The following is a 25,922-nucleotide window of genomic DNA, read 5'->3' as shown; positions in this document are numbered from 1 at the left end:
GCTGTCCCAAGTCACTGCAACTTCCTGTATTAATTCCTTGGTTAGCAAAGCAGAGATAAAAATGTTCTCCGCCTTGCAGAAGTGATATGAGCGTTGTTTGCTGCATCTTCCAATGTACAAATGCTCCAGTAAGTTTTCTTTTCAGGACTTAAGATGTTCCTAATAACCTCATAAATAATGAGGCCTATTGACTGTTTTACTGTATTTTGGCAATTCAGAATGACATATCTCTAGCTGAGTGAAAAAGTCCCTCTGAACCAACCTCATCAAACTTTCACTTGAAAATGTATAATAAATCAAATAATTTGGGTTAAGGATATGTTGATCCTTCAAACAGGCAGGTCTCTAGAGTGTGGTTTGAGTTTGAATGGTCTTAATTCTGTCTTCATTCCTATTTTTACATCAGTGTAACTTTGTACTGACTCCTGTGGAGTCCATCCTTTCTGATTTTCGCTGGTGTGACTGAGAGCAGAGTAGATGACACCGACTTCAGCCACTAGTTGTCTTCACATTTTCACTGTGAGACTGATGTGTGCCTGTCTCCTAGTGTCTGGGCAAGTGGAAATCTGGAATGCCTGTGTAGCAGATAGTGAGTTTTACATGCAACCTATGTGGCCTAACTTTGAAAAAGCTTGAATAAAACAAGTGTGTTACACAGTATGAATGCATTGTAGGGTCTTTTTTGCATTTAGAAAGGTAATGTGTAGAGGCTTAGTTTGCACTGAGACCACTATCTAAAAACAATATTATGCAGCTACACCGATGCCCTTCAACATCTGGAGCACTTAGCAAGAGATGCAGCTGGCAGTATCATGTGGTGTTGCTCCATCCTGTCAGACTGATAAAGTCTTGCATTCATTTTGTAGAGAGAGAAGTCATTCTGCAGAGTGAAAGGCAGAGTGATCTCAGAATCACTGTTGAGGCATCCGCTAGATTGTTTTTGAGTGAGATGAAAAATAGGTTCCAGATAATTCAGGGAATTTTAAAAGGGGGAAGGGAATAGGGATGCAGATGAGAGATTCTTGATATGTTCCTAAAGCCTCTTCTCTCAAACAGTGGAAAATATGTTGGTGTATAATTTCCTTCCTTCAAAAATGCATCTTTCATAGTTGAGCTATACTGTCAGAAGAATTCTTAAGAAGATAAGCAATGAGTTCAGTGTCAAAGCCTCATACCACAGTGTATAGTAATCAGTTGGTGATGCATTTCTCTGTGGACTGAAGACAGTCGTGCCTTTGTTCCCCTCTGCCATCCTGTTTCCAGGCTCTGTGTATAGCAGCTTGCTTATGCATACTGTATTGATGGCTCATTGCTCTATTAATTAACGTACCTCCTGTCATTGATCCATCAAGAGGGGCAGCCTGTTTCCATATGTGGCCAATGACTGTCAAGTTATAAACTATGAACCTAAAATTATTGTTCTAATTTCTTTTTTTCTGGGAGTATTAACTTTTTCTAGTGTATATTGAGAATAACTGTACAAAGTGGCTGAAAAATGTATTACAGCTGATCTCATCATGCTTGTACAATAGACCGTTTCAACAAAAGGAATTCTAGTTGTTTGCATCTGTACAGAATGAATAAGAAAGCATATTTCAATGTAATTTCCAGAAACATGTTTTTCATTGGTTTATAGAATCATAGAATCTTTGGGTTGGAAGGGACCTTTAAAGGTCATCTTGTCCAACCCCCCTGCAGTGAGCAGGGACATCTTCAACTAGATCAAGTGTATCATATGTCCTGTTTTGGGAAATGAAACTTCAATGTGGAAAAAAAAATGCTCAAACTGTTAAAGACTTAGTTGCGATAAGACATTTTCATTTTTTTTCCATTACATACATCTCTGCAATATATACCTGCCTGAGTTCGTTGTCTTTTTCAGTCGTAGCTACCAACTTTGGCAGGTATTTCCAAGAAGAGTGACAGTACAGTTAGCTTTAGATTGCTTTGCATTTACATGGGCAGTAGCTTCTTACATGAACTTTTCCAGAGAGCTTTGCCTTGTGTTGTCAGAACATAGAAATCAGCCTCATACCTCTAACGACAGAGTATCAAATGAAAGATGACTGTCTTAAAAACCATATGCTTGACCTTCCTGCCTGAAATATCTGCCTTAAGACAAATGAGATATGGAAATGACTGATCTGCAGATTTTATAAAGTGCACTTCGTTCTTCCTTTCAGCTCTTATCCTGCTTAATGATTTTTCGCTCTGTAAATTTCACTGATGCTGTCATGCTTGACTTATTTGCCGAAGTCTTAGATTGCACAAAGATATAGGGTACATAACTGTTGATCCAAGCATTTACTGGCACTGTAGAGTTGGTCCTGTCTAACAAGTAGAGATCTTTCTCTTGTGTGCAGGTTGGAGGTCTCAGAGAGATTCTCTTGGATTGGCCAGGTGGGTTTCTTTTAACAATGGAGAACTGTATATCCTCTTTGCAGCAACAGGAATGTTAACTGCTTTCTAAAACTGGGTAAGGATTTGCAACAATTTAGCAATAAAAAAGCATGTAAAATAACCCGAAAGTATAACCATGCAGTTCTGTGCAGCTGTACTATCTATGGCGATAGTCAAATTTAGTGTGTACATGGGATTAAGTGCCTGTGAATGATTCGCAGCTGGAGAGCAGCCCTGGTTAGCAAGAGAGAGCTATTCTATAGAGTTACATGTTTCAAATAGGTCATGTGAATCCCACTTGATTAGTATTTCCACTGTATGGTTCTTGGAAAGCTTACTGGTTTTGTCCTCAAATGACAATAGAGAAATTTATGAAGAGATTTTTGGAGAGCAGTAGTAGTTTGGCACATAGTCTTTAAGGAATAAATCGAGCAGAGAGCTCTAAGCTGTCATTTAGAGCCCAGACTCATAAATGTTTGAAATTAATTTCTTCTGAGGATGCTATGTTCCTCACTCCAGGTTTGAGGAAATAAAACAAAACCTCTCAGGAAGAGAGATGTGTTCATGTTTCTCTTCTTTATAACAAGCCAATTAAAGCAATATTTATTTTAGTTGATTACAGCTACTTTGTGAATGTAGCAACCGAGCCATGGTGCTTGAAAGACAGCTTGTGGATGAAAACAACCATCTTGGAGCTGAATCAAATCCCATAAATAGGTATAAGAAAAAAGTTATTCTATACCATGTGGAATCTTCCCACTAAGGGCTGTAGAGATCAGACCTTAATCTCAGTAAGTCTGTCCTCAGAGTGATGCTGCAGGGACAGTTCCATCACTTTGGATTTGATTTGTGTTTTGCAAAATGAAGTCTTAATTTGGAGTATTGTAGCTCCCAAATGCTTATAGTCTTCAAGGTTTTTTTTGCTTGGTGTTCCTTCAGGCTTTGCGTTTAGTTTTCCATAGGGAAAGTTAGGTTGCAAAATCAGCATTTTAAATCGTTGCTAAAAGTTTCTGGTAATTTTGAGCCAGTTTGTAAAGAAGACCGGAATTGGCACCAGAATGTAGAATAATACTGAGTCTTCCTCAAATTCTATGAATATTTGAATGTGTAGTTTTGGCTAAGAGCCCATCCCAACCTTCCTTATAAGTAGACAACTTGTTTGGAGTTGTCTGTCTAATGCAACTCCCACAGAATGCCTAGGCTGGGTTTGGTATTTGCACAAATTAACTTTGAATTCGGTGGGTGAGGGGGGAGCAATTTGGATCAGATGTTGCACTCCCTTTTGTAAGTTAATTGTCTCCTCCTGCTCAGCATAGGACATTTAGTTTCTGTGATTTGTAATGTGAGTTAATAGGGCTTTCATTTAAAGACTTTACATGAAAAATGAGATTACAGAGAAGTTGAACACCTGAAAAAAAACACCACAAAGGTGTTTCTCACTTTCTACAGGAGGTGGCTGTTAGACATCTGGTATACTTTCCTCTGCTTTTGCTTTAGGCAAAGAAAGTTATGCAGCTGACCTTAATACACTGATGCAATAAACAGTTGATTTCTAAAGCTGAGCTATGGGACCTCCCATTTTCTTCTAGAAACCTTTCAGTCCTGTAATTCTTTGTTATAGCTCCTCGTTGTTTTTTTTTTTTTTTTAATTTTTATTTCTCTGTCCACTGCTTTCAGCCGGGGAAGTGCTGTAGTTAGTGAGAGCTTGGAAGCTCTCTGCAGGCAGCAGTCCTCTCGGGATGGTTCTGTCAAATGCCCATCTTCCCTCACTTAGCTCTGGTCATCTGAGAGGTAAGTCGGGAGCTGTACCCTGTGCTGACTACACCTTGTGGTACTGAGGACAGCCTGCCCCAGAGGGTGACCAGGTTTGTAAAGCTAAGGAAGACCTGGCCACGCTCTGTGACCTCTCCACATCTGTCTGCCCTTCTGACATTCAGAAGGGCAAGCAAGGTCTGACCTTTTGTGACTAAGTTTCTGAAGAAAGCATCTGGTTTTGAGTGAACTTCTTGCTTTACCCAGTTCTGTTTTCGTCTGGGCCAAAAAAAAAAAAAAAAAAAAAATCAGGAAAATGCTAAAACTCAAACTGTAGGGCATGCTCTGGCCAGCTAAGAGCTGTAGCTTCTCCCTATTCCTGTGCTACTGCTGTGATGGCAAAACCTAGTAAGAGTGCCCTGTTGCGTGTATCTATACATGGCATGTACACCCATGTCACGGATTATAAAAAGAAATGTGACTGGTGAGGCATGCCTTCAATATTAGAAGTGACCACTGTGCCACTATGAAGGCTTGCATGATACCTTCACTTCAGGATATTCCTGTCTGCTGAGTCTTTAATGTTTAGAAATCTAACCCAAATGGTGTTGAAAGCATGGCTATACGTGCAGTTCCTGCCACTGATTTCAGTAGGTGTAGAGTGGTACAACAGATCCAATGCCCAAAGACACCAATGAGAAGGGAGAAGAAAACCATTTCAGGAAGTGTGTCAGAAATAGAGCCGGTTTAGTAGCAGATCAAATTACTCCCAAATAGTTTTATAAACATTTAGTTTAGATTGTGGTTTTTTTCATGGGGGAGGGTATGAGGAGAAGAAGAGGTAGAAGGAAATTCGAAATTTAGAGCAATAGTTTAATTCAAAACATTATTATAGAGAGCTAGTTACAACTCATTTAAAATATACGTGAATGAGAATTTTTTTCCTTTTTTTCCTGATGAAAATAATGCTTTTCAGTTTTCTGTATTTCAGACAATGCTAACTATGGTTGGTGTTTCCACTTAGCTCTCATTAGCTTGGATTTAACTGTCAGGTGGGCAGGACCTAAGAGAACAGGGACCCCAATTAAAAGAATAAATGGCCATGCAGCAAGCTTTGTAGTTAAGATCTTTATATTGTATTGTATTGGAAAAAACCCTGCAGTAGCCATAAATTCTTATTTTCATCGATAAAGTCAGCTAATTACAATATTAATGCACTGTAGAAGGGCTGCTGTCTTTTTAGAGAAGGTACTTCAAAAGGATTTTATTATTATTATTTTTGTTATTATTAAAGAGCCTGCCCCATGCTTCTTTCTTAAATTTTCCTTTTCTGGGGAAGTCCTGAAGTGTGACTCCTTGCTTGTCTTCATGAGCACAATGCAATCTCACTTTCCAATAAATATACTTCTTTTTTTCTCCTTAGAAAGAAATAAGCCAAGTTTTTCTCCTTAGAAAAAAATACTAAAAAGAGCATTGCAATATTTGTTGGACAGTTTGTGTCCTGCCCTGCAGTAGTGTCTATGGACTGAGGCTGTGGGATTTTTTTGTTTGGTTTTAATATAAACAGCACCTGCTGATGCCCTTTGTTTAAAAAGGTTTAAAAATATAAAGGAATCTTTATTGTTTAAAGCTTCAATACTACTGGTTTGAATTGCTTCACTGTAAAGGCTTCTGCGTTTTTGAGAAGGCAAATGACCGAAGTCCCTTGATTGCACAGTGGAAGAACGAGGCATGGGTATCTAGGTGGCCTGGGAAGACTTTCTGCAACTGGCCACCTATTGCTTGGATAGCAATTAGAAGATAGACACGGGGCAGTCGGAGGCCAAGTTGCTCTTTTCAGTATGGGTATCCATGGTGGTAACTTCCGTGGTGACGGTAGTCATCTTGGTAACCTTCCTGGTATCCCTGGTGATAGCTATGGTAACCATACCCACCATACTCATCATCTGGGCACTGCATGCCGAGTGATTGCTGAATCGTCATTTCCTGTCGCCGAAGCTGCATGGAATCAATCAGATCATACACAATCGCCATAGACCACATTGGAGAAGGATACCAGGATTTGACGTTTCCATCTTTCCCCACGAGCAGCATGGAGAAATATTCTGGGCTAATTTGGAAATAATTTCGAATGTCTTTCACCAAATTAGCTGGGATATCTTCTCGGTCTACAGTAGAGCTTCCTAGAAAGTGATCACATAAAAACAGCATTGATATTTAGTTTAGACAATGATAATGGTTTGTATGTAAGCAAGTTAGCAACATGAGATAGGATACAGTCCACTAGTTGGCAATGTAAGATTCTTGTTATTTACAAATTCAGGATTTCCTAGTTCCAAAAAGAAACTCCTCCACTGTGAACCAGACCTGTATTTTTAACAGTTTGTTAGGTTTAGTAAGCTTGTCTTTATTCTTAGGCTGAAGCTACTAGAGTGTGGCACACCTTTTTGTCACGCGTGCATTTTGGCTTCTATGCAGCTTGGGTCACTGGTTCGCATAATGCAGAAGGCATGTGTGAAAAACGGTCACAGTGAAAGAAATCATTGGAGTTGAAGCATGATAGTGTGAAGGACTGCAGGATAAATTTGCTCAGTCATTAATAGCAGTATAGAGTCTCACTCTTGAACTGTCATGGTATGCGAGGTACGGGATGTGGTAGGTAGGATGTCCACTTTAAGATATGTGTTCTAATGTAAATCTGGTGAACTCCAGGCCTTTAAGTGTGAAGTCTGTGCTGGGTAAATGAGTAGAAAGTATAAGACAGCTAGGATCAGTGGACACCTATACATATATATATATATGTATATATACATAGACTTATATGTAGTTGGCTTGGCATCAGGACTCTTACAAAGTGGAATCCTGCCTTACAAACCTGTTGAGGGTCTCTGAAGGAGGTCAGTAGGCAGGTGGCTAAGGGTGGTATGGCTGATATAGGCTATCTAGATTTCACGAAGGCTTCAGAAGGAACCTTGATACGTTGGTTGAAATGTGGAAACAAGATGGGAGTGAATGATCAGTTCCTAGAGTGGAGGGGAAGTCACCAGCGAAGTCCCACAGTTGTTTTCACTGAGGCTGGTGCTGTTCAATGTATTTGTAAACAATGCACATAAGGTATGAGCATGGAGGTGAGGTATTGAACTGAGGGTGTGGAGGTACTCAGAGGGCAGAGGATGATTGTGAACCCTTGTAAGGCTGTGTGACTGGTCAATAAAATGATGGAAGAAATTGTGTTCAAATTGAAGTGATGCACGTGGTGAAAATTTTGCTAACTCCACATAAGAAATGGTGAAGTCTGACCCTTACCACTTGACAATGAGATCTTAGGGCTATGAAAGAGATTTTCATGAAAGGCTAGTTCAGTGCTCACTAATGGTCAAAAGCCAAAACAGATGTTATAAACCATGAAGAAAATAATAAAAACCAAACCAAAGTATTCTTATGCCACTATGGAAAGGTAGTTTGTGTGCATCTTGAACTCTGCATGCAATTCTGATTCTCTCATCTCAAAAAAAAAAAAAAAAAGGTAGAACTGGGAAAAAAAAAGTCAGAAAGGCAACAAGGTTGATCATAGGTTTGGAATAAACTCTGTATGAGAATTGACAAAGTAAATAAAGACTCTGTAGTCTGTAAAATAAATGGGCTGGGAGAGGTCTACAGACTAGAAGGTAACATGAATTCAAAAGGAGATTAGGCAAGTAAATTGATCCGTTGATCTTAATAAATGGGAACTATAACCAAGGTAATGAAGTCTTCAATGAAAAGTAAGTGGAGGCTGCAAGAGTGTTGACGGCAGAAATATGGCATCTGCTTCCTCTGTTCATATTCTTTCTTAGGCATGGACTTGGGTCTATATGCGATAGAAGGACTAAGATGCTTTCATGTACAGAGCTGTAGGAACAGCAATGGGACAAATAAGCTCCTTCCTGTCTTTGTCCCTCCACTGATGGAGGCAGTCGTCGGGAATAGTCGTAGAGGAACCTGTAGCATTTGAAATACACCAACAGTGAGATCTCCTAAGGATAGCTACCTGAAGCAGCCTGCTGGCATGCAAGTGGAATACTTAAAGGGAGCTTATAAGAAAGGTGGAGAAAGACTTTTAACCAGGGCCCATAGAGACAGGACAAAGGATAATGGTTTTCAACCACAAGAGGGTATATTTAGATTGGATAAAAGGAAGAGTTTTTTTAAGATGAGGGTGGTGAGACACTGGAACATGTTTCAGAGAGAAGTTTTAGATGCCATGTCACTGGAAGTGTTCAAGGTCAGTTTGGGTGGGGTTTTGAGCAACCTGATCCAGTGAAAGATGTCACTGCTCATGGCAGGGGTGTTGGAACAGATGATCTTTAAAAGGCCCTTTCCAGCCCAAACCATTCTATGAAGATGAATGAGGGACCTGTATAAGGGACACTGCTGAGTCTATGTTCTATTAGCCCTGCAAACTCTTGAGCATGTAAAAGGCACAAACATCCCTTTGTCTTTGACAGCAAGGCAGGCAGAGGAGTGCACTTGGGACTGTATGCTTAGGTGGGAGATAAAGATGTGAGATGACTTTCAGATGATAATTGGGCTTTTCTATCCTGAAGAAGCTATATAATGTTTAGCACAAGAACACCAAGAAAACTTATGGTTTGCTTTTTTGTCATCGTGTTTCTTAAAAGAAACAAAAGAGAAAACCACAGTCATACCCATCCTTCTAAAGAAATTACAACAAAGAAACACTCAGTGCTGTGTAATGCCCTTTGTGGGTAGTACTGAAGAAACTAGAAACAGTCACTTACCATTAATTGGATACAACTCTAAGACACCACCAATATCTTCTCCAAGTCCTAGCAATTTGAGGATTGTTATATGGCGCAGACCTGTGGAGGAAATGAAGAACATTTTGGTCAGACCAGTTCTTCCTGCTCGTTCTCAGGCAGATTCAGTTTAATCAGCCAGCTCTGTGCACGCTAACTTAGGGGCCAGTCTCAGCAGCCCTCTAGTGAGAAGAGTTACTGAATTCTTTGAAGTCTCTGCCAGTCGTATCACCTGTCCCAAACATGGGGATAAACTAGCATGTTGAATAAATGTGGTATCAGTTGCATAAAAGCTGTTGCTACTGTCCCAAGGACAACAGCATTTGGTGTGGTTCTGTAGCATAGGGATACAAGCATCAAGCACACCAGTAAACTACAGAGGCCGTTCCCCAAATTCAGAATATCTCTGCACTGTTTTCTTCATTAGTAAAGCTTTTGTCATACACACAGCAACAGAGTATTTGGAGGCAATATAACCTATCGCAGTTAAACTCCAAATGATTGCGGGGAATGGCTTGGGACAGACGTTCACTCCTTTCATTTGTTCTGGGCAGAGGCATGGACTGGTGCCTCTGCTTTGAAGAAAGACCTTAGGGGCTGTAGAAACTTTGTGTAACATGAGTCTGCATGATCTACAAAATCTCTGATGTAACTGCTTTTACAACTTGGAGGTAAGATACTTGGAAACATACCACTTAGTTAAAACACCCATAGAGGACAAGTGCTTTAGGAACTCACTGGATCTCCTTCAAGCTGTCCCTAAAAAAGGGTGGGGAGAATTAACTGTTTTGGTCACACCCCGTTCTTCAGAAAGCATTTTGCAGTGGTCCATGTCACAGTTTACTTTGGTAGTTACCCAATGACATGATGATGATGCTCTGAATGAAAGCCAGGTGATTATGAATAAACAGACAGTGTAGCAGTGATACTGTGCAGATTGCCAGGTATAACTGAAATGTATTGAAAAAGTGGCTTTGGAATGAGACCCTTTTCATTCTGTTGTAGGGGTCAGGTCTAGGCCCTGTATGGTACTTGTAGTGCTAGGAACCTACGTTAAAGAGTAAGTCTCTCAGGGTTTCATAATGGAAAGACAGAAGAGTGTTTCTGGGTCTTGCTCTTAATTGCTGTCTGGAGGAGCCCATCTCTCTCCACTACATAGTTGGATCATAAGTACCTAGTTAAGGGGCTGGGAGGGTCCTTATTAGGTTAAAGCACTGCCGTTAATATTTTCACAGGTTTTGGCAATTAAGCAGGAAGCAAAAGAAAAAAACCTGATGTCCATGCAGCTCCCTGATATCTGTCCCCGTTCTGAGCTGGGTATAAGAGTATCTGCCCTTCCCAAAGCATTGTACTTATGTTGTTAATTTGTGCAGTAAGAAAAAGAAAATACTATTGATCTCCTCAAGTACAAGCCCAAAGAGAAGCTTTGGAGTGCTAACCTTTTCTGCATCACACAAATGATTCCAGGGCACAGTTTGTTTAGCTGTCTTAGGGTGTGCTGTTCTACCTGCTTAGCACAATATTTTCCATTTCTATTTGGAGTAATAGAAATTATACATAACATATATAACGTATAGACATATATAACATCTAACAGTCTCCTCAGACTGTCTAGGTTCAGACTTGAGCAAAGGAATCCATCACATCACTTAGGAAGGATGTGGTTTTGGGGAGCAAGAGTATAATTTCTTTTGACTCACCAAAATTGCAGGCTTGTCCACTGAGAGCAGCAAGCTGCTGGGAATAAGCCCAGTCTTCATCACTGGGAGCAGAGATCACCACCAGCCGCCTTCTCCATCGGAACCTGGAAAGAAAAGAGAGTGCGACAGGGCACAGTCATGACATGTGACTCGAGTCCTCTCAGCACTTTTGCTCTCTGTAGGCTGGATACATCATACCTCTCACAACTTCTAAGTAACAGCTGGATGGGAGATCTTCCCAGTTCTATCCATCACTGGGAGAGGATAAAGCCTGTTTTGAATTTTAGAACTCCAAAACTCTCAAAGAAACATCTGCAGTTTCTCTGCTTTGCCAAACAAACACTGCAAAGCTTAAGATCTTTGCTCAAAGTTCCCTCCAGTAGTTATAACAATGCTGAGAAGTGTATATTCAAGGGAAAGAAAGATTCCTGTAGAATTCCTCACTAGACATTTAGCTTTTGCGTCATTCACCACTGCTGGAACTGCACAGTTATTTTGCAGTCCAAGGGCTGTCTGAGAATTAGGGTGTATCTTCATTTCAGACATAACTCATACTTCTGTGTAAATACTCACTGACCTCTTTTTCTTCTACACCACACTTGCTCAAAATACCTTTAACATGGCTTTAAATCTGAGCTTGTTTGCGTATGTGTGGCTGTGTGAGCCTGTGGCTATATAAGGCATGCATGGGCAATAAGATAAATCTTTGAGTTTTCTTTAGTATGAGATGCCCCATCTAACCAAACTTTTGCACAAGGAGCACGTTCTGTTGTCCTCTCAAAGAAAGGCAATGCCATAACGATGCTTGAAACCTTTAAAAATTCTAATTATAAGAGTTTCTGATACTCTCCAAACAACCCCTTTTTTTGAATAAAGGTACTTCTCCATTAAACCTAAATAAATCAGATTTAAAGGAATTTGCAAAGCTGCAGGGATATTTTTATAGCAGGAAATGATTTTTTAAATGGATGCAGCTGCTACTCTGTTATAATAATAGTCTGACTTTCTGCAGCACCATGTGAAGATCTCAAAATAAAGGCTAATGTAATGGGTCAATTCTGTTCCACTTGAGAGAAGCAGAAAATATGATGGAGCTTGCTCAAAGTCACATAAGAAGTTGCTGAAAGAACAGGGGCTGATGATGTCTTTGTCTTCTTAACTGATACTATGTGTATTTTTGGAATTAAAAAAGTAAATCCCTGAAAAGCAAAGCATCCTAATTTTAATCTTGCCCAGGAGGAACAGAAAAGAGATATGGGCGTGTGTACACAGGTATGTGAATAGGAATGAGAAGCATTAAGAATCGCATATGTGACATGAAGGAAAGAGGGAAAATTTTGTGTTGTTATTCTGAAAATGGGGAAAAATAATCTTTGTGATATTTGGTATAGCAAAAGCACCTGGCTACCTATAAACAATGACCGAGAGTGTAAACACTGGATCGTAGTTTGTCTAGGGCATAAATCAGGATGGAATCTTATCTGTGACCTGCTTTAAAATACTGTAATTCCTTTATGGCTTTTTGACTACATCCTTTGGAAATGCACAGAGCTGAAAATGTTCGAAAGCCACTCAAGCTGTTTATCCCTCTGCCTCAGGCAATCCCTATACCTGCTGTGCTTGTCTGGGGCTACATCCTACCGAGAAATTAATTCAGTTGGTCCTTCACAGCTGTTAGCTTGCCATCACTAATGTGCAGATTTATGCCTTATTTCTGACATCAGAAGCCATAGGCCAATACTCCTGCCCTGACGGATCTGCCAGACCCTCCCCTGTGTGCATCCATTCTTCCTCTTCTGCCAATTTTGCATCCCATTCTTGTTTGCGAGCCCAGAGAGCAGCACAGCCAGTGTCTTGGTCTTATAGGGGGGACCACCCCACCTCCCCAAACTCAATGATCTTCTGATACATGTGGCTTTTAAGCATTACTTACACCAGCTCTGTCTCTCATGGTCTCCTTTCACGCCAGCCAGGCTTGTTAAGAACAATATTTGCATTATTATAACTGACCTTCCCCATGAGCAACACAAGGGATATGATGCCCGGACTCCTGTTCGTCTGGGAAGATAATCCTGGACAAAGCTGGCATGAATCTTGCTGGGAATCTGACGAGTTAATGTGGCTAGTGAAGTTCACCTGGTATTCAAAGCCTGATGCTTGTTTCACAGACAACAAATACATTCAGTGCAGCTGCGGTTCTGTTTATAGATGCAACATTCTGCATTTTTCCTGCCTGTTTTTCTAATGTGTGTTTATTAGTAGGGCTGTTTGCAAGCAAAGAAGGATTTGGGGCCTGTCATACAAGAGCATACAAGCTCTTTCTTGTGTTGGTCAGCTGTTTCCAAACTGTGGTTCTTCTTGGTGGTCTTGAGGATGAATCACTGACACCTAAACAGGAGATGGTGAAGTAGGTGGGGTGGATCTTGTTAAAGGTTCTCTATCTGTTGAAGTGGCCATTGAATTTTAAAATGTTTATGAACCAACAACCTACTCATTTACCTGTTGCTCCTTTTCCCCTCAAGTCATAATCCATCACACGGCCTCAGTTATTTTTATAGGCATCTGGCAGTAGCAGTGTATTCCCATGGATTCTGACAGTAGGTGAAGGGGATGCAGTAGTAACTGGTAAAGCCTAGAGTGACGGAATAGCCCTAATTTCATGTAAACTATCCTGTAACAGAGAGGACTATAGCTGCACAGCTCTTCTGTGGATCTGAATTCCCACAGTCCAGACATGTTTATTTCCTGGAATCCAGGTCTTGCAGGTGTAACATGGCGTATAGAGATTGCATAAAGAAAACTGTCTTTCTGCAGAAGATCTCAAACATTTTGCAAGAGACATCTGCAAGACCTTTAGTAATATGCATGACTAATACTGGCAAAGACCAACTGTTATCTCAAGGAGTATAAGAAGGAAATTACAGAAAATTAATTACTGCTTCGAGCTACATGGAAGGGATTAGAATAGGATTAATGAGATTGTGATGGTTGATGATTGAAACACATAAACACTGTGCTTCATACATTCAAAACACTGAGCTAACATCTGTGAATTAATCCTTATTTGCTCTTCTAATGCAAATCAGCATTACTATCTCCATGTCATGATGGGGGTACGGAGGTACAGAAAGTTAGTGTCCAAAGAACATGCAGTCAGTCAGAAAACACAACATGCATCCTGACTGCCAGTGCTCTGTACAAGACTGCATGCAGCTATGGCTACATCTCTGTATTTGCTTAACACTGTAAATGCTGAGAAATCTATATTAAAAAAATCACAGAAATAGTTGGATGGGTATTTTTCCAATAAGATAATAACTATTAGAACTAACAGTAGGTAAGAACAGAAGGTAATACCTGGATAAGAAGCTCTCAAGGGATTGCTTCTTATCTTCTTTGCAGACAATGCCCTCTTTTTTCTGTCTTTCCATGTCTTTAATTCGTGACTGGAAGGTATCGATCAAATCAAACACGGACTTCATTGCTATGGGTACTTCATAGTATTGCTGTTAAGAAGAAAGAACAGATGGATAAAAGGATGCACATATTAGCAGTCTTTCTGCATGTGTAACAGCACTGTAGGATATATAGAGATTCAAGTATTCTTGTTTACACATAGATAACAAGGCCTAAAACAGATTAGAAACCATGAAAAATATTATTGGTTTTGCAGTCAGACTGCTCTTTGGAAGTGGCATATTTTCAGTATTTGCCCAATGTGATAAGGCCAGGCCACTGCAGGCAACAAAAGTGTCATTATATTCTTTTGTAAGGCCATTCAACTAGAGCATTGTCCATATGCAATGTGCTGTCATCCCCCCAAGCAGCCAAACTGTGTGTTTTAGAATGCCAGGTACAACATCAAAACCCCTGCAAGTGGGGATTCTTGTTCCTATGGTGTCAGCTCACCATCACAGCAGAAACCCACAATTCCTGAAATCCCCTAACTGCAGAAAATGAAGATAGCTACCTAATTCCTGAAAGTTTCTCTTACTGTCCTTTTTCTTGTCCTCCAGCAATGACCAAGTCCTGCATCAGTCTCTTACGTGCCTCACATGCAAGCCTGTACGTGTAATTTCCTAAATTTTTTCAAGCTTTTCATATTTTTCCAATGTCTTTTCTTTCAAAGAGTCAAAACCCTCACCTTGACCTTCATGTCAGTGTCCGTCAGCACCATGAAGAAGTCATTGTAGGTCATCCCATACTCTTTCCTTAACTCACTGATGAGCTGCTGGTCCACAAGATCTTCATCCTCTATCACTTTCATGGGCTTTTCATTATCTTAATGTGAGACAAAGGAGAAATAAAAAAGTCATGGAATCACACAGCACTCTGCCTTTAATTTCACCTTGAAAGAAAGGGAGAAATTAATTTCCCAGAAGGCCTCTTCCTGTTGCATAGACAAGATATTAATAAACATCAGTATGGCACTATGGTTTTTAACTGTCCAGTGTTCAATCCCAGTATTTTTTGAAAACCAGTGTATCCTAGGGCACATGCACTTCAGTATTCAACACTTCTCCTTGCTGTTGAAAACTCTTGTTTGCCTGCTCTTTCCTGGAAACATCTTTTATATTTTTTCAATATGCTTATACATGTATATGCACCTCCTAATCATTTCACCAGCTCCTGAAATGCAGTCACTTCTGGAATAGAAAATAGAAACTGTTCAACAATTTAGGACAGGAGCGGGAAAGCACTGTATCCAAATGAAACAACATAGTGAATTTGGGTCAGTAAAATATAGCTAGAACTGCTCAAGGTTGGCCAGGACACTAGAGTTAGTCTTTCCAGTCTTAAAAAATTACATGGGAGGTTTAGTGGCTACAAGAAACGAGGAACTGTTTAATGTGTCTTGAATACTGCAATCCTAGCTCTTCACCTCTCTCTATGTACCCTGCTGTGGCACTCCTCCTCCATCTGCTTGCTGATGTTCATTGCCCATTCTAGTACCCTGACAGGAAAAAACTTAAGTTTTGAGAATGATGTGTACCTACTCACTGCTCTACCCTAAGAAAACATTCAGAAATGCTTGAGGAGAAAAAGACCTCTGAAGACAGAGATTTAAAGCATGTGCAAGACAAGCCTGTGAAGGTACCGAGGTACCCTGGAACCAGGGTGTATTAGGGCCAAGTCCTGAAGCTCATCAGCTCAGCCTCAGCTGTAGCGTCCAGCACAGCGTTATACAACTGCAACGACGCTGGGACAGGCCTCCGCACGCAACTGTGCACCTGGGAGACTAAACACAGGCTAAATCACACATGAAATGAAATGGCACCTGGGCACCAACGGGCTGCCTGCAAACGTTACTTGCTTATGCCCTATGACAGCACTATGAATGTAAATATTCATATCCTCACGTAGAAATCCTAGCCATGGCTTAAGTGTCCTGCCTGAAGTCAAGCAGAGACATGACAGCAGATCAAGAGCAAGAATCCAGAGGTACAACTTTCCAGTCCTCTGCTCCACAGGAGGAGTTGAGCACAAAGCAACAGAACAGATTTTGTTCATTATATAATAAGGCATTTTAAATAATTTTCTTAACATCCATAGCCTTTAAGGAGCATACTGATCTGATTCAAATTTTGCAGTGGGTCTAATCTGTGTAATAGACTGAGCGAAATTTCTGAATTAAAACTTTGGGAAAATGTCTGAATCAGATCCTGACCTTTAGGTTTCACACCTTGGACCTGCTTCTTACAGAAAAAAAACGAAACCAGCAAATGTTAAAATTTGCTTATACTAATCAAGCTATAGACGTAATTTATGTGGTTTTACATCATTATATGTACCTCAGCTGAAAGTTTTGTAAAGAGTTATAGGCAATGTTATAAATTCATCATTAGATGTGTTGCTGGATGTGCTAACTGGTTATTCACTTTGGAAAACATATGTAAATCATGCATCAGTGCTTCATAAGTGAGATTTACATGTTGCTAATGGCAAGCATGACCATTAAAACATAGACCAAAAATTCATACTTATGTTTGCAAACAATTCCCTACAAAAGCAAAGACTATCTCATTGGCCTATACAGAGATAGAATAATGAAAAAGATGTTAGTATGAAATGTGATGGAAAGCAGCTGTATGGTGCGGTACGTTAGACCAGCTGACCCTGGCACTCTTCCGCTTTAAAACTGTAGATATCAACATGAAGATAGCGCTTTAGAGGTTTGTTGTTAGGAGATTTTCTTTCAAATCTTACAACGTAAAGAAGAAAATTGGATTACAAGGGTGATACAGAAAAATGTTTCAGGGGAAAAAGAAATAATTGCCGCAAAGGCTGGCCTGCCTTTCAAACTTGGAAGTGATTTCCAGTGAGAAAAAAAAAGTTAATCTAATCACCTCTTTCCAATTCACTACTTGTGACCTCCATGTCATAAAGGACACCTGGGATCAACAAGAAGAGCAATGGGAGTTGAGACTGTCTGCTGCTACCTGCAAAGTCCTCGCTCTCTTTGCTCTTTCTAAAAAGGTCACTGAAAGAGTGTGGAAACTTCTCTTTGTACATCTTCAGCAGCTAGATAGTCGGGGAAGATGAGTTACTTTTTACAAATAATTCAAACGAGGTTGCAAAGAAGTTCAGCAGTTTGTTGTGGCAGTACAGTGACCTAACTAACAGATTAGGTGTTGGCTTTGATTGTAAGGTAGGTAGCCTGGGGCGGGTGTTTAGTTGACTGTTCCCATGAGCTGGGGAAAAGAGACCCCATGGCTAGCTCAGGGTGAAGAGGAGACCTCTGCAGTGACACTCAGCTTTTGTGTATTCTGGTGGGAAACTGGGAAATGCTCTTCGGTTTCAGTATGAGCTGATCTTGGCCAAATCGTGTTAATGAGCTCTCTTTCATTCAGTACTTCTAAATGTGTTTGAAATTTCAAGTGAAAAGTCTTTCCTGTGGACTTTTCTGTCGTTGCCATTTGCATCTCAGTCCCAAGATGCAGCACTACAAGTAGACCTCAACAGACTGGGTGCTCAGGCTCCCAACTACAGCATAAACACTGTGAACAAAATGTTTCTTGGGAGCTTTTGCTGCCTCTGATGCTGACAGAGAGTGAGCCATGAAGAGGCCATGCAAGCAGGAAGGGTAGAGGAGAAGGGGAGGTAGAATAGAAAGACGTTTGTATTATTTAAACTTCTAAAAAGCTCAGGATTTGGTGTTTTGAGCAAAAATGTAAGGTAAACTTCATGTAAGGTTTAGTTTACACCCTTCTAAGTCTCCTGCTTTTCTTCGACAAGTTCATTACTCCCGTGAGAATTCAGTTGTTACATACACTTGTGTGGTTTGGGGAAAGTTTGGGTGTAGGTTAAGTTTGGAGCAGGCTGAAAGAATATGGCCTATGTTAGAGTGAATGTCTGTTTATTAGCCAGACTGGAGCTAAATATAATCCTAAACAGGCCACTGACAGGCAGATGGGTCTAGGTACACAAAAAGTGACCTTGAGTAACCTTGGCCTGATGTGGAAAATCCTGTACCGCTCCAGATTTGTCAAGGAGGTGCGCAAACGGACAGTCTGGCAGGATTTGTGACTCGCTGTCATACAGGGATACAAGGCTCCTGGTCCCCTGCTAGGTCCTCTGCCTCAGAGTAGTAGAGGCATGGGTGGAAGCCAGATATAAATTTGTGATCTTCTGGCCTGTTGTATACCAGACCTGAAATACCCTGGAGCTGGTGTGGTCCTGAGCTTTCTGTTCCATTACACGTCATCCCAAGGTCTGGTAAAACCAGATGAACTTTGAGAGGAAAGATGCAACGGACTTATAAGCAAAACTAGCAGCTCTTCTACTATTTCTTTGCCTTCATCTAGCAAAGCATTCACAGTGATGTTAACCTTTAGACGCAGACAGCAATGAGATTGTTTACATTATTCAAGAGACACCTAAGCTTAAGTGCTTTCCTGGACTGGGACCTGAAGTCTCTGTCCAAACTCTACTGTTATGAAAGAAAAGGTTCTCACTGAGTTTGGAGGGTGCCTTCCCAGGACCAGAACACTGACACCAGTTGTTTCAAAGCCACCTAAGAGAGATGGATGCCCAGTATCGCCCATCTATATGGGAACTCTGTATGCAAAGAAGATAGTACTAAATATGGCTGAATGAGCTACTTTTCAAGTCCTTCATAGTCTCATTTATAGTACCTCCAAAACCTCCGGCTTCAGTGAGGTGAACATCTTTACAAGAGCCAGCAATAAGCAGTCACACTGATGGGTATCTTGCTTTATGGGTAAAGAGAGGCGATAGTACTTAAAATGGTAGACCTTTTAATATCGGGTATGCTGGTGCAAATCTGTAAAGTTGTCCATACCTAGAAGCTATGGTTGAAAACTTCTAAATTAATGTCTGCCCACCAGTACAGAGAGGAAAGTGTGCCTGGGCCTCCCCTTGCTGTGGAGGAGAATACTCACTCTGAGTACATATCAAAATCAGCTCTTACGTCTAGGAAAGCTGATCCTGGGAAGGAAAGGAACTCACAGCAGGGGGTCTAACTAGCACGCTTCTCTCTGTCCTGGGTTTAGCCAGTGCGTGCCCCTGCAAAATGAAGCTTTTTCCATGACCTTGTGAGGAGTGCAAAGGCATGAGAAAATGGCAGAGCAGGGAGATAATGATGTTGAACTTCAAAACAGGAGTAACTTGGGTCAAGTTTTTAATATAATCTCGAACAGTTCCCTTCTGCATTTCCTGCCTCCAGTCTCCTCTCTTTCATGACAGCAGCCAGTTCCTTTAGGCAGTGTTTAAATTGTGCTAGCCAGTATCTAGCCACTTATGGCTGATGTCCTGCAAAAACCAAGGGTGGGAGGGCATTGTATTAGAGCAGCCATTTGGTTAGACAGTGAGGTTCGTATTCAAGATATTGGTAGAGCTGAGCCTGACTTCCTCTTTCTGTCTCATGTCTTCATCACATTTTTCTGCCTTTTCACTCTTTTATTGGCTTTAAGTATTCCCACAAAGCAAGCTGAAGGTGCTCAAGTTACAGCACTGGAAGCCTAAACAGGGAAAATACCAGTGACACCTATGTAAATATAAAAGGGGTGTAACTGGCATGGAAGGAAGAGGAATGGGTTCGAAAGTCCAACTGGACCACAACAAATGATCTTGCTTAGATTTTGACCCGAGCTGGGGAGATTTCTCCCTTTGCTGTCTGTATTGTCCCCACGAGATGGAAAGAAATTGTTAAAAAAAGAGAAAAGAACCTAGCTGGAAGTGGTCAATTTTCATGCTGCTGTTGTTCATGGTGCCAAAAATTGTAATGACTGAGATCTTCCTCGTTGCCATCTTGCAGAAACTTTCCAGATATTCGTCTCGCTGCTGTACATACATGTTGTTGTCCGCCTTGGGGGTCGTGATCAGCTGGTTGGTGGCAGAGACAAAAGAACTTGTTTAGTATAAAGAATGAAGCAGACGAATATTTTACTGAAGTAGAGCTAGTCACTGTCTGCAAACTGGGCTTTCTTTTCCACAGAGCTGCTGACAGCTCTGTAGCCTTATTTTATTGATTTGTGGTTGGACTGTACCTTTAGGCCCAGGCCTGACCCAAAGGTGTTCAACCAGCCAGGGGAAAACCTCAGGGAGCACGGCCAGCTGGTGGCACTGGCTCCTCTGCTGCCCTGCCACAGTGCTGATAGAAGAAATGGCCCTGGATTTTACAGAAAACCATGTACTCTCCCATTACCCCTTGCCCTGCCAATCCCGCCAGGTCTCCCTCACAGTCTTCAGTGGTGCCATGAATTTAGGATTCCCCCTACTGACTCACAGTGGGGGCACTGGGAACACTCTGGCCTCATCCCATGGTCCAGGCAGGGCTCCTGGTGGCAGTTTTGACTGTCAAGAGGTAGAGTACAACTAGGGTTACATGAATACTTATTACATGAATGCGTAACTGATGGCCATATAAAAAGTCCTTGAAGACTTGCTAAGGCCACTGTGACCTCATCTGAAAATTGCTGATTTAGCTTTTGTTTGTTCTAAGCCACTTTGACGTCTTACGGGACTTACATTTGCTGAGAAGGTACGGCTACGCGGGAGGAGCAGGAGGAAGAACAACGAGAACAACAAAAGTATAAAAATCTCTATACAGTTTATAGCACTTATTTCAAAGCCTCCTAACAATTGCAAAGATTTAATTTTTAAAAAGTTTAAAGCACACAAGTTAGATCCTTCCTCGGTGACTGAGATGCAGATATTCCAGGGAAGGCGTGTGTGTAACAACAGCAGCAGTCCTCAGCAGCAGTTTCCAGCAGAAGGTGGAGGGGAATGCTGCAGCTCTAGCAACGTAATCGTTCTCACCGGCAGCAGTGAACCGCAATCAAGCACCTGCCACCAATCCCCCAACACAAAGGGAGTTGGAATCTGCATCCAAATTATATGGTTTAAGGACGTAAATAATCACCAGAATCCTTCAGTTGCAAACTTATGCTTTAGTCTGTAACAGGTGCAATCATTTTCTAGCTGTCGTCTTAAGTTTGTAGGGCCTGGAGCCTGATTTTTATGATATACTCCTCATAAATCCGGTTCATCAGTGTACTGAAATGTAAGAGGCATTTCTGGGCTTATAAGATCTGACTCTCATTTATGCAAAGGCCCCTTGGCATGACTACAGCATTGGGACATGAAGGTGAATGAGAGTCAGATACAAAGAGGATTTGATTTCTGGGCCATAACACGTAACATGCTTTTAAATTGTGTAGAAATGCTTCAAATGAAAAAAGGATCATGAAAAGGATTTGAGGACTGAGATCAAAACCAGACCATTGGTTTGTACTCTCCTCCTAGTTTCAGAGGCCTTAAGCAGGAACGGACAGTCGAGTCTGCAGCTGATCTACTTCATCAAACCGTGTAGAGCAAAGCAGGGGACGTTTAAGCGGCAAAGCAAACTTCAAATCAAAGCTTTGTTCTTCGGACTGTTTTAACCCAGGCAGTATATACACCGTATCTATCTGCATTTGCATGCACATGTGTGTATGTGCATGTGCGTATATGTGCATGTGGGTATAAATGGAGTGTCATATATGAACTGTCAGCCTCCATTTCATCACCACAGAGAAATAAACAAAAAACCCAAACTCACTGAGCCAAGGCTTCTGAACTTTAGTAAGACTGCAATAAATGCCCCACTATAGAGAGGTGGGGTTGCAGGACTCAAAACCCATACATTTTTTCAGTTTCTGCAGCTGGGTCCTGTATTTGTCATTAATAGAGTTTAACCCAGAATAGTGCTCAAAATTCTGGATGTTTGAAATTCACACTGAAATCTGAAATCCTTAATGATGTGTAGAACTTAAAAACCCACATCTGTCTCAAAAGACTTTTGTGAGGGAACTGAAACAATGTCCTAGGGAGCCAGTCTATTAGAGCAGCTGAAAGACAATAGCAAAGCAATGGGGAATAACTCAGGTAGAGCCAATTCTGCATCAGTGTGGACAAATTCTCTAGAGAGGCAGTTTGAAGACTCATGAATGGCAGACTTCATCTACCTGGAAGGTCTGACCCTAAGGGAGCTGAAGAGTTTGGTAGGAAGGGATGCAAATAAGCATGTGTGTGGATTCAAAGAAGCTTGCAAGTTCTTTGGTTTCCACATGTGCTATGCGTGGCAAAGAGATAGTAGAGTGCAGCCACTGCTTTTACTAATGACCAAATCAAACCTGTTCTCCAAGAAACTTCAGAGCAAGCAGGCTGAGGATGGCATTAGATACTGGAAAAGTGAAGTGCAGTGTGGCATAATCATTTGTCTTCCATGAGTTTTGGCTTGACAACTTGAGATTGTGCAACTCTTTTCTTGGAGATCCAGCTGAGAGGTGGCCTAGTATTAGAAGGTTCAAATTTCAGACCAGCCTTTACGTCGCCAGGACAGAGTTGGTGTAATGAATTAGCAGCATGACATCTGCGAGTTCTGCTTTTGTCTCTTTTTTTCAAATTTGTTTTTATTTGTCCTCATGCCGCATGTATTTTGGAAGCCACAACATTGACATATATGACCAAGTTTCAGAGATCACCAACTTCTGTGCAGTTTCTCCCTCTGAGCTTTCAATTTGGTTAACTATTAGTTAACAAGTAACTAATAGGCATTATTTGCAAAATTCAGTCAAGTTCAAAATTTTCAATTATATGGCTCTTCTCCATTTCCATCATATTGGGGAATGCAAGTCTGCTAGGTCTGCACAGCCCCTACAACTGGAATGGGGAGGGGGAGAAGAAAGTTGGCTTCTGCTCAGGTCTGTGAATCATCAGCAGAACAATTAACTAAATTCCAATGGTTGAAATCTTAGTTTGGCATCTTAGCTATTTGTATTGGAATATGGGGCATGAAAGTCAAAGCTATGTTTGTGGCACTGACTATTGGACAATAACTGTGAAACAGGCCAGCTTGCAGTGGAATAATTGCAAGTAACCAGCTCCCGCAATAATATTTTTAAAGAACTGTTTTTCAAAGTGTACCTTTCAGTGTATGTGCCATCTGCCAGAAAAAACATTTGTACTACAGCTAAAAGTGTTTCCTGTCCCAGGTGAAGTGTTTTTTTAGATAAGTAGTTGGAAAAACATACAACACTATTAAAACCCTGGGAGAAGTAACTCCAGACCATGCTGAGTTTCTCAGACTTGAAAACCCGCCATAGTGTTATAGTTTAATAAAAACAGCAGGGGAAAAAAAGAAAACAAAATGAAGTTTGCATGGGATGTCCGAAGATGTCTAGGAGATTTGAATGCCAAATTCCCATCAGAAGGACTAGCAAATGTAACAACCCTACCTCAGGGTATCTGATCATACGCCTTTGTGCATATCCTCAGTCAGACCAGTACTGCCAAGCCACCTGGCTTGCTTCCAGTTTTAGGACACCGGCACCAATATAAAACAGGTGTGCCAGCTGGCAGGACATGCTGAGCATTGAAATGGGGTAACATTGGCAAGTACCCCAAAGCGATGAAGGGATGTAATCCACACTGGAACTTCATTTTATCGATCACAAATATACAGAGCCTGACACCTACAGATCCAGTGGAAACAAAATAATCTGATGGCTATATGGTGGCTCATGGAAACAACTGGGAAGAGGTTTTAGCCTAATTCCTGTCTGACTGATATTCATACTGCATGTAAGTTTTCCAACACGAGGCTGCAAAACCTTCCTTGTTGGATATGATTGTCTGGGTCTAGAATTTTACCTCTTAAACAAAAGCACTAAAAAAGAATAATGCAAAACCACCATAAACTTTCTGTTCCACACATTCCTACTAGGAGGGAGGTATGACTCCATTTATGTAATAAAATTTGGTTGAATGAGTTACTTACAATGAGACGTCTTTTGCCTTCAAAATATTCCAGGAGGTCGGTCACGGATTTCCTGGGAGGCTGTAGGAAAGGTTTCTTGTTGGGCTTGGGGAAATCCTCATTCTCAGTCCTGCTCCCCTTCTTGTTCTTCTTGCTACGATCTTTGTCCTGCTTGCTCTTTTTCTCAGCTTTGTCCTTCTTGGACTGCTTCTCACTCTTCTGCAGCTTGTCAGATCTATCCTTCTTCTTCTTCTTCTCAGGTTTATCCATTCGCTCATGCTTCTTTGATTCTTTTCCTTTCTTTGGGGGAATATTGGCCGCTGCAATCTCTTCCTCTAAATGGGAACTAGAAGGCTTGCTTGGGTCATATTTATCTTCATATTCATTGCTCAGTATCTTTTCTTGGGCCTTCTTTTTTGGTGATTTAGTCTTAGTTGGTTTGTGTTGCCCTGGTGTAACATTCAGGTCCCTATGGTTATAGTCCTTCCTGTCTGTTCGGTTATCTTTAAATCTACCCACATTTGCCTTCGTGTAGTGCACTGAGGGAGCTGTTGGGACTTCTGTGAAACTGTCATAGCGGGTGGCTTTGCTTGGTTTCCGTGTGGCTGCCGGGTGTTTCTCTGGGTGGCCGCGCTGCCGGTCCCTGCGGTTTGCCTTCCACACAGGAGAGTAGAAATCTTCAGAGGCTGTGACTCGTGGTGTGGTGGCATCAGGGGCTACTGGCAGCCTGTGGTACTCTGTGGTGGAATGTGACTTTGTGGTCCAGGTCCTCTGTGTGGTGGGGAGGGGTGTAGTTGTTGTCGTAGAACGGCTTGCTGTTGTCACTGCACGGGTGGTGGCATGGGTAGTTGTGGTGGTGGGAGGAAGGGTAGTGGTCCTAACTGTAGGCAGAGGTGTGGCCACCGTGGTTGTCATTGGTTTCCTCACTGTTTTGGTCCTTGTTGGCTGATTATTGCTCCTCCTTGGATCCTCCTTCCTTGCTGACACCTGGACATGTCCACCACCAGGAGTAGGCTGGGTGCTGCCCCCATTATTGCCTTCCTCAACCACTTGTCCCTCCACCCCAGCTGCTTTGCAAGTCTGGATGAAGCCCTTCTGTCTCATCTTCTCAATTTTTCTGATGGGGCTCTGATCAATAACTTCATACATGGCCTCTAGCCTGACTGGATAAGGATACCTTTCCTCCACCTGCAGAGTTTTCTTCAACAGCACCATGCCAAATTTCCCCTTCTCCAGTTTCAGAAAGCTCATGAGCTTAGGTATGAGGGCAGGATCTAGTGGCTGTTCCAGGATTTTTCCTTCATTGGTTATCCTTCTGACTTTTCCCCCTTCTTCCCCTTCTTCATGGAACAACACAATCTGCTGGATGTGCCTCTCAGCCAGTTCGCAGTAAACATCGTTTTTCAGCAGGCTCATCATGAGCCGGTAGTAGCCCTCAGAGGCATGGGGGGCAGAAATGACCCACACACGATTTTTCCCAGCAAAGCTGGCCAGGACATTGGGAGAACTTGACCCCGAAGGGAAACGTACCACTCGTGTCTGTGAGGCAGAGGATATCCCTTCATCCTTAATCATCTCGGACTTGGAGTATTTGGCTGCAGCTGTGAGTCTCTGTACCCGTCTCGTTCTGGTCCCCATGCCCCTGGCCTGGGAACGCGCTTCCCCTTGCAGGAGATTGGCAGGTGCCTTTGGAGGCGCTGAAGAATCCCTCTTGGTGACGGGGCGTTGGGGATTCAGGCTCAGATTCCTCAGGGATGCTCCAGACCTTCTCAGGAGGCTGCTTGGAGCCCTGTAAGCCAGGGCCACTTTCCTGACTCCATGGCTCCCTCTCTCCGGTAGCCTCCCTGTCTTCTCAGAGCCGCACACTAGCCACGCTGCCCACAGCAGGGCTAAGCTGAGAGCTGGCCTCCACTTCATGGTGCAATCCGCTGGCAGGGAGGAGGAGAAAGAGGGAAAGGTAGATTAACAGTATGATGATATCTCGCGCAAGTGATAACAAAAGCAGAGCAC

General features: G+C 41.8%; 1 protein-coding gene across 1 annotated transcript; it reads right to left on the bottom strand.

Annotated features, from left to right (window-relative positions):
* Window positions 1–5,988: 5,988 nt before the first annotated feature.
* CCDC80 (coiled-coil domain containing 80) lies at window positions 5,989–25,850 on the bottom strand (the record flags this gene model as incomplete). Its single annotated transcript, XM_082002423.1, has 7 exons — window positions 23,934–25,850; window positions 19,840–19,996; window positions 14,796–14,932; window positions 14,009–14,157; window positions 10,652–10,755; window positions 8,934–9,014; window positions 5,989–6,335 (listed from the first exon to the last, which is right to left on the bottom strand). The coding sequence occupies exons 1-7, from the start codon at window positions 25,827–25,829 to the stop codon at window positions 5,989–5,991; spliced, it is 2,871 nt and encodes a 956-aa protein (XP_081858549.1). The 5' UTR covers window positions 25,830–25,850.
* Window positions 25,851–25,922: the final 72 nt, after the last annotated feature.

This window comes from Phaethon aethereus, assembly GCF_964289735.1.
Source record: "Phaethon aethereus genome assembly, chromosome: 1".
NCBI classification, from domain to species: Eukaryota; Metazoa; Chordata; class Aves; order Phaethontiformes; family Phaethontidae; genus Phaethon; species Phaethon aethereus.
Note: the sequence above shows the minus strand (reverse complement) of the source record. Positions and strands in the feature narration are given on the sequence as shown.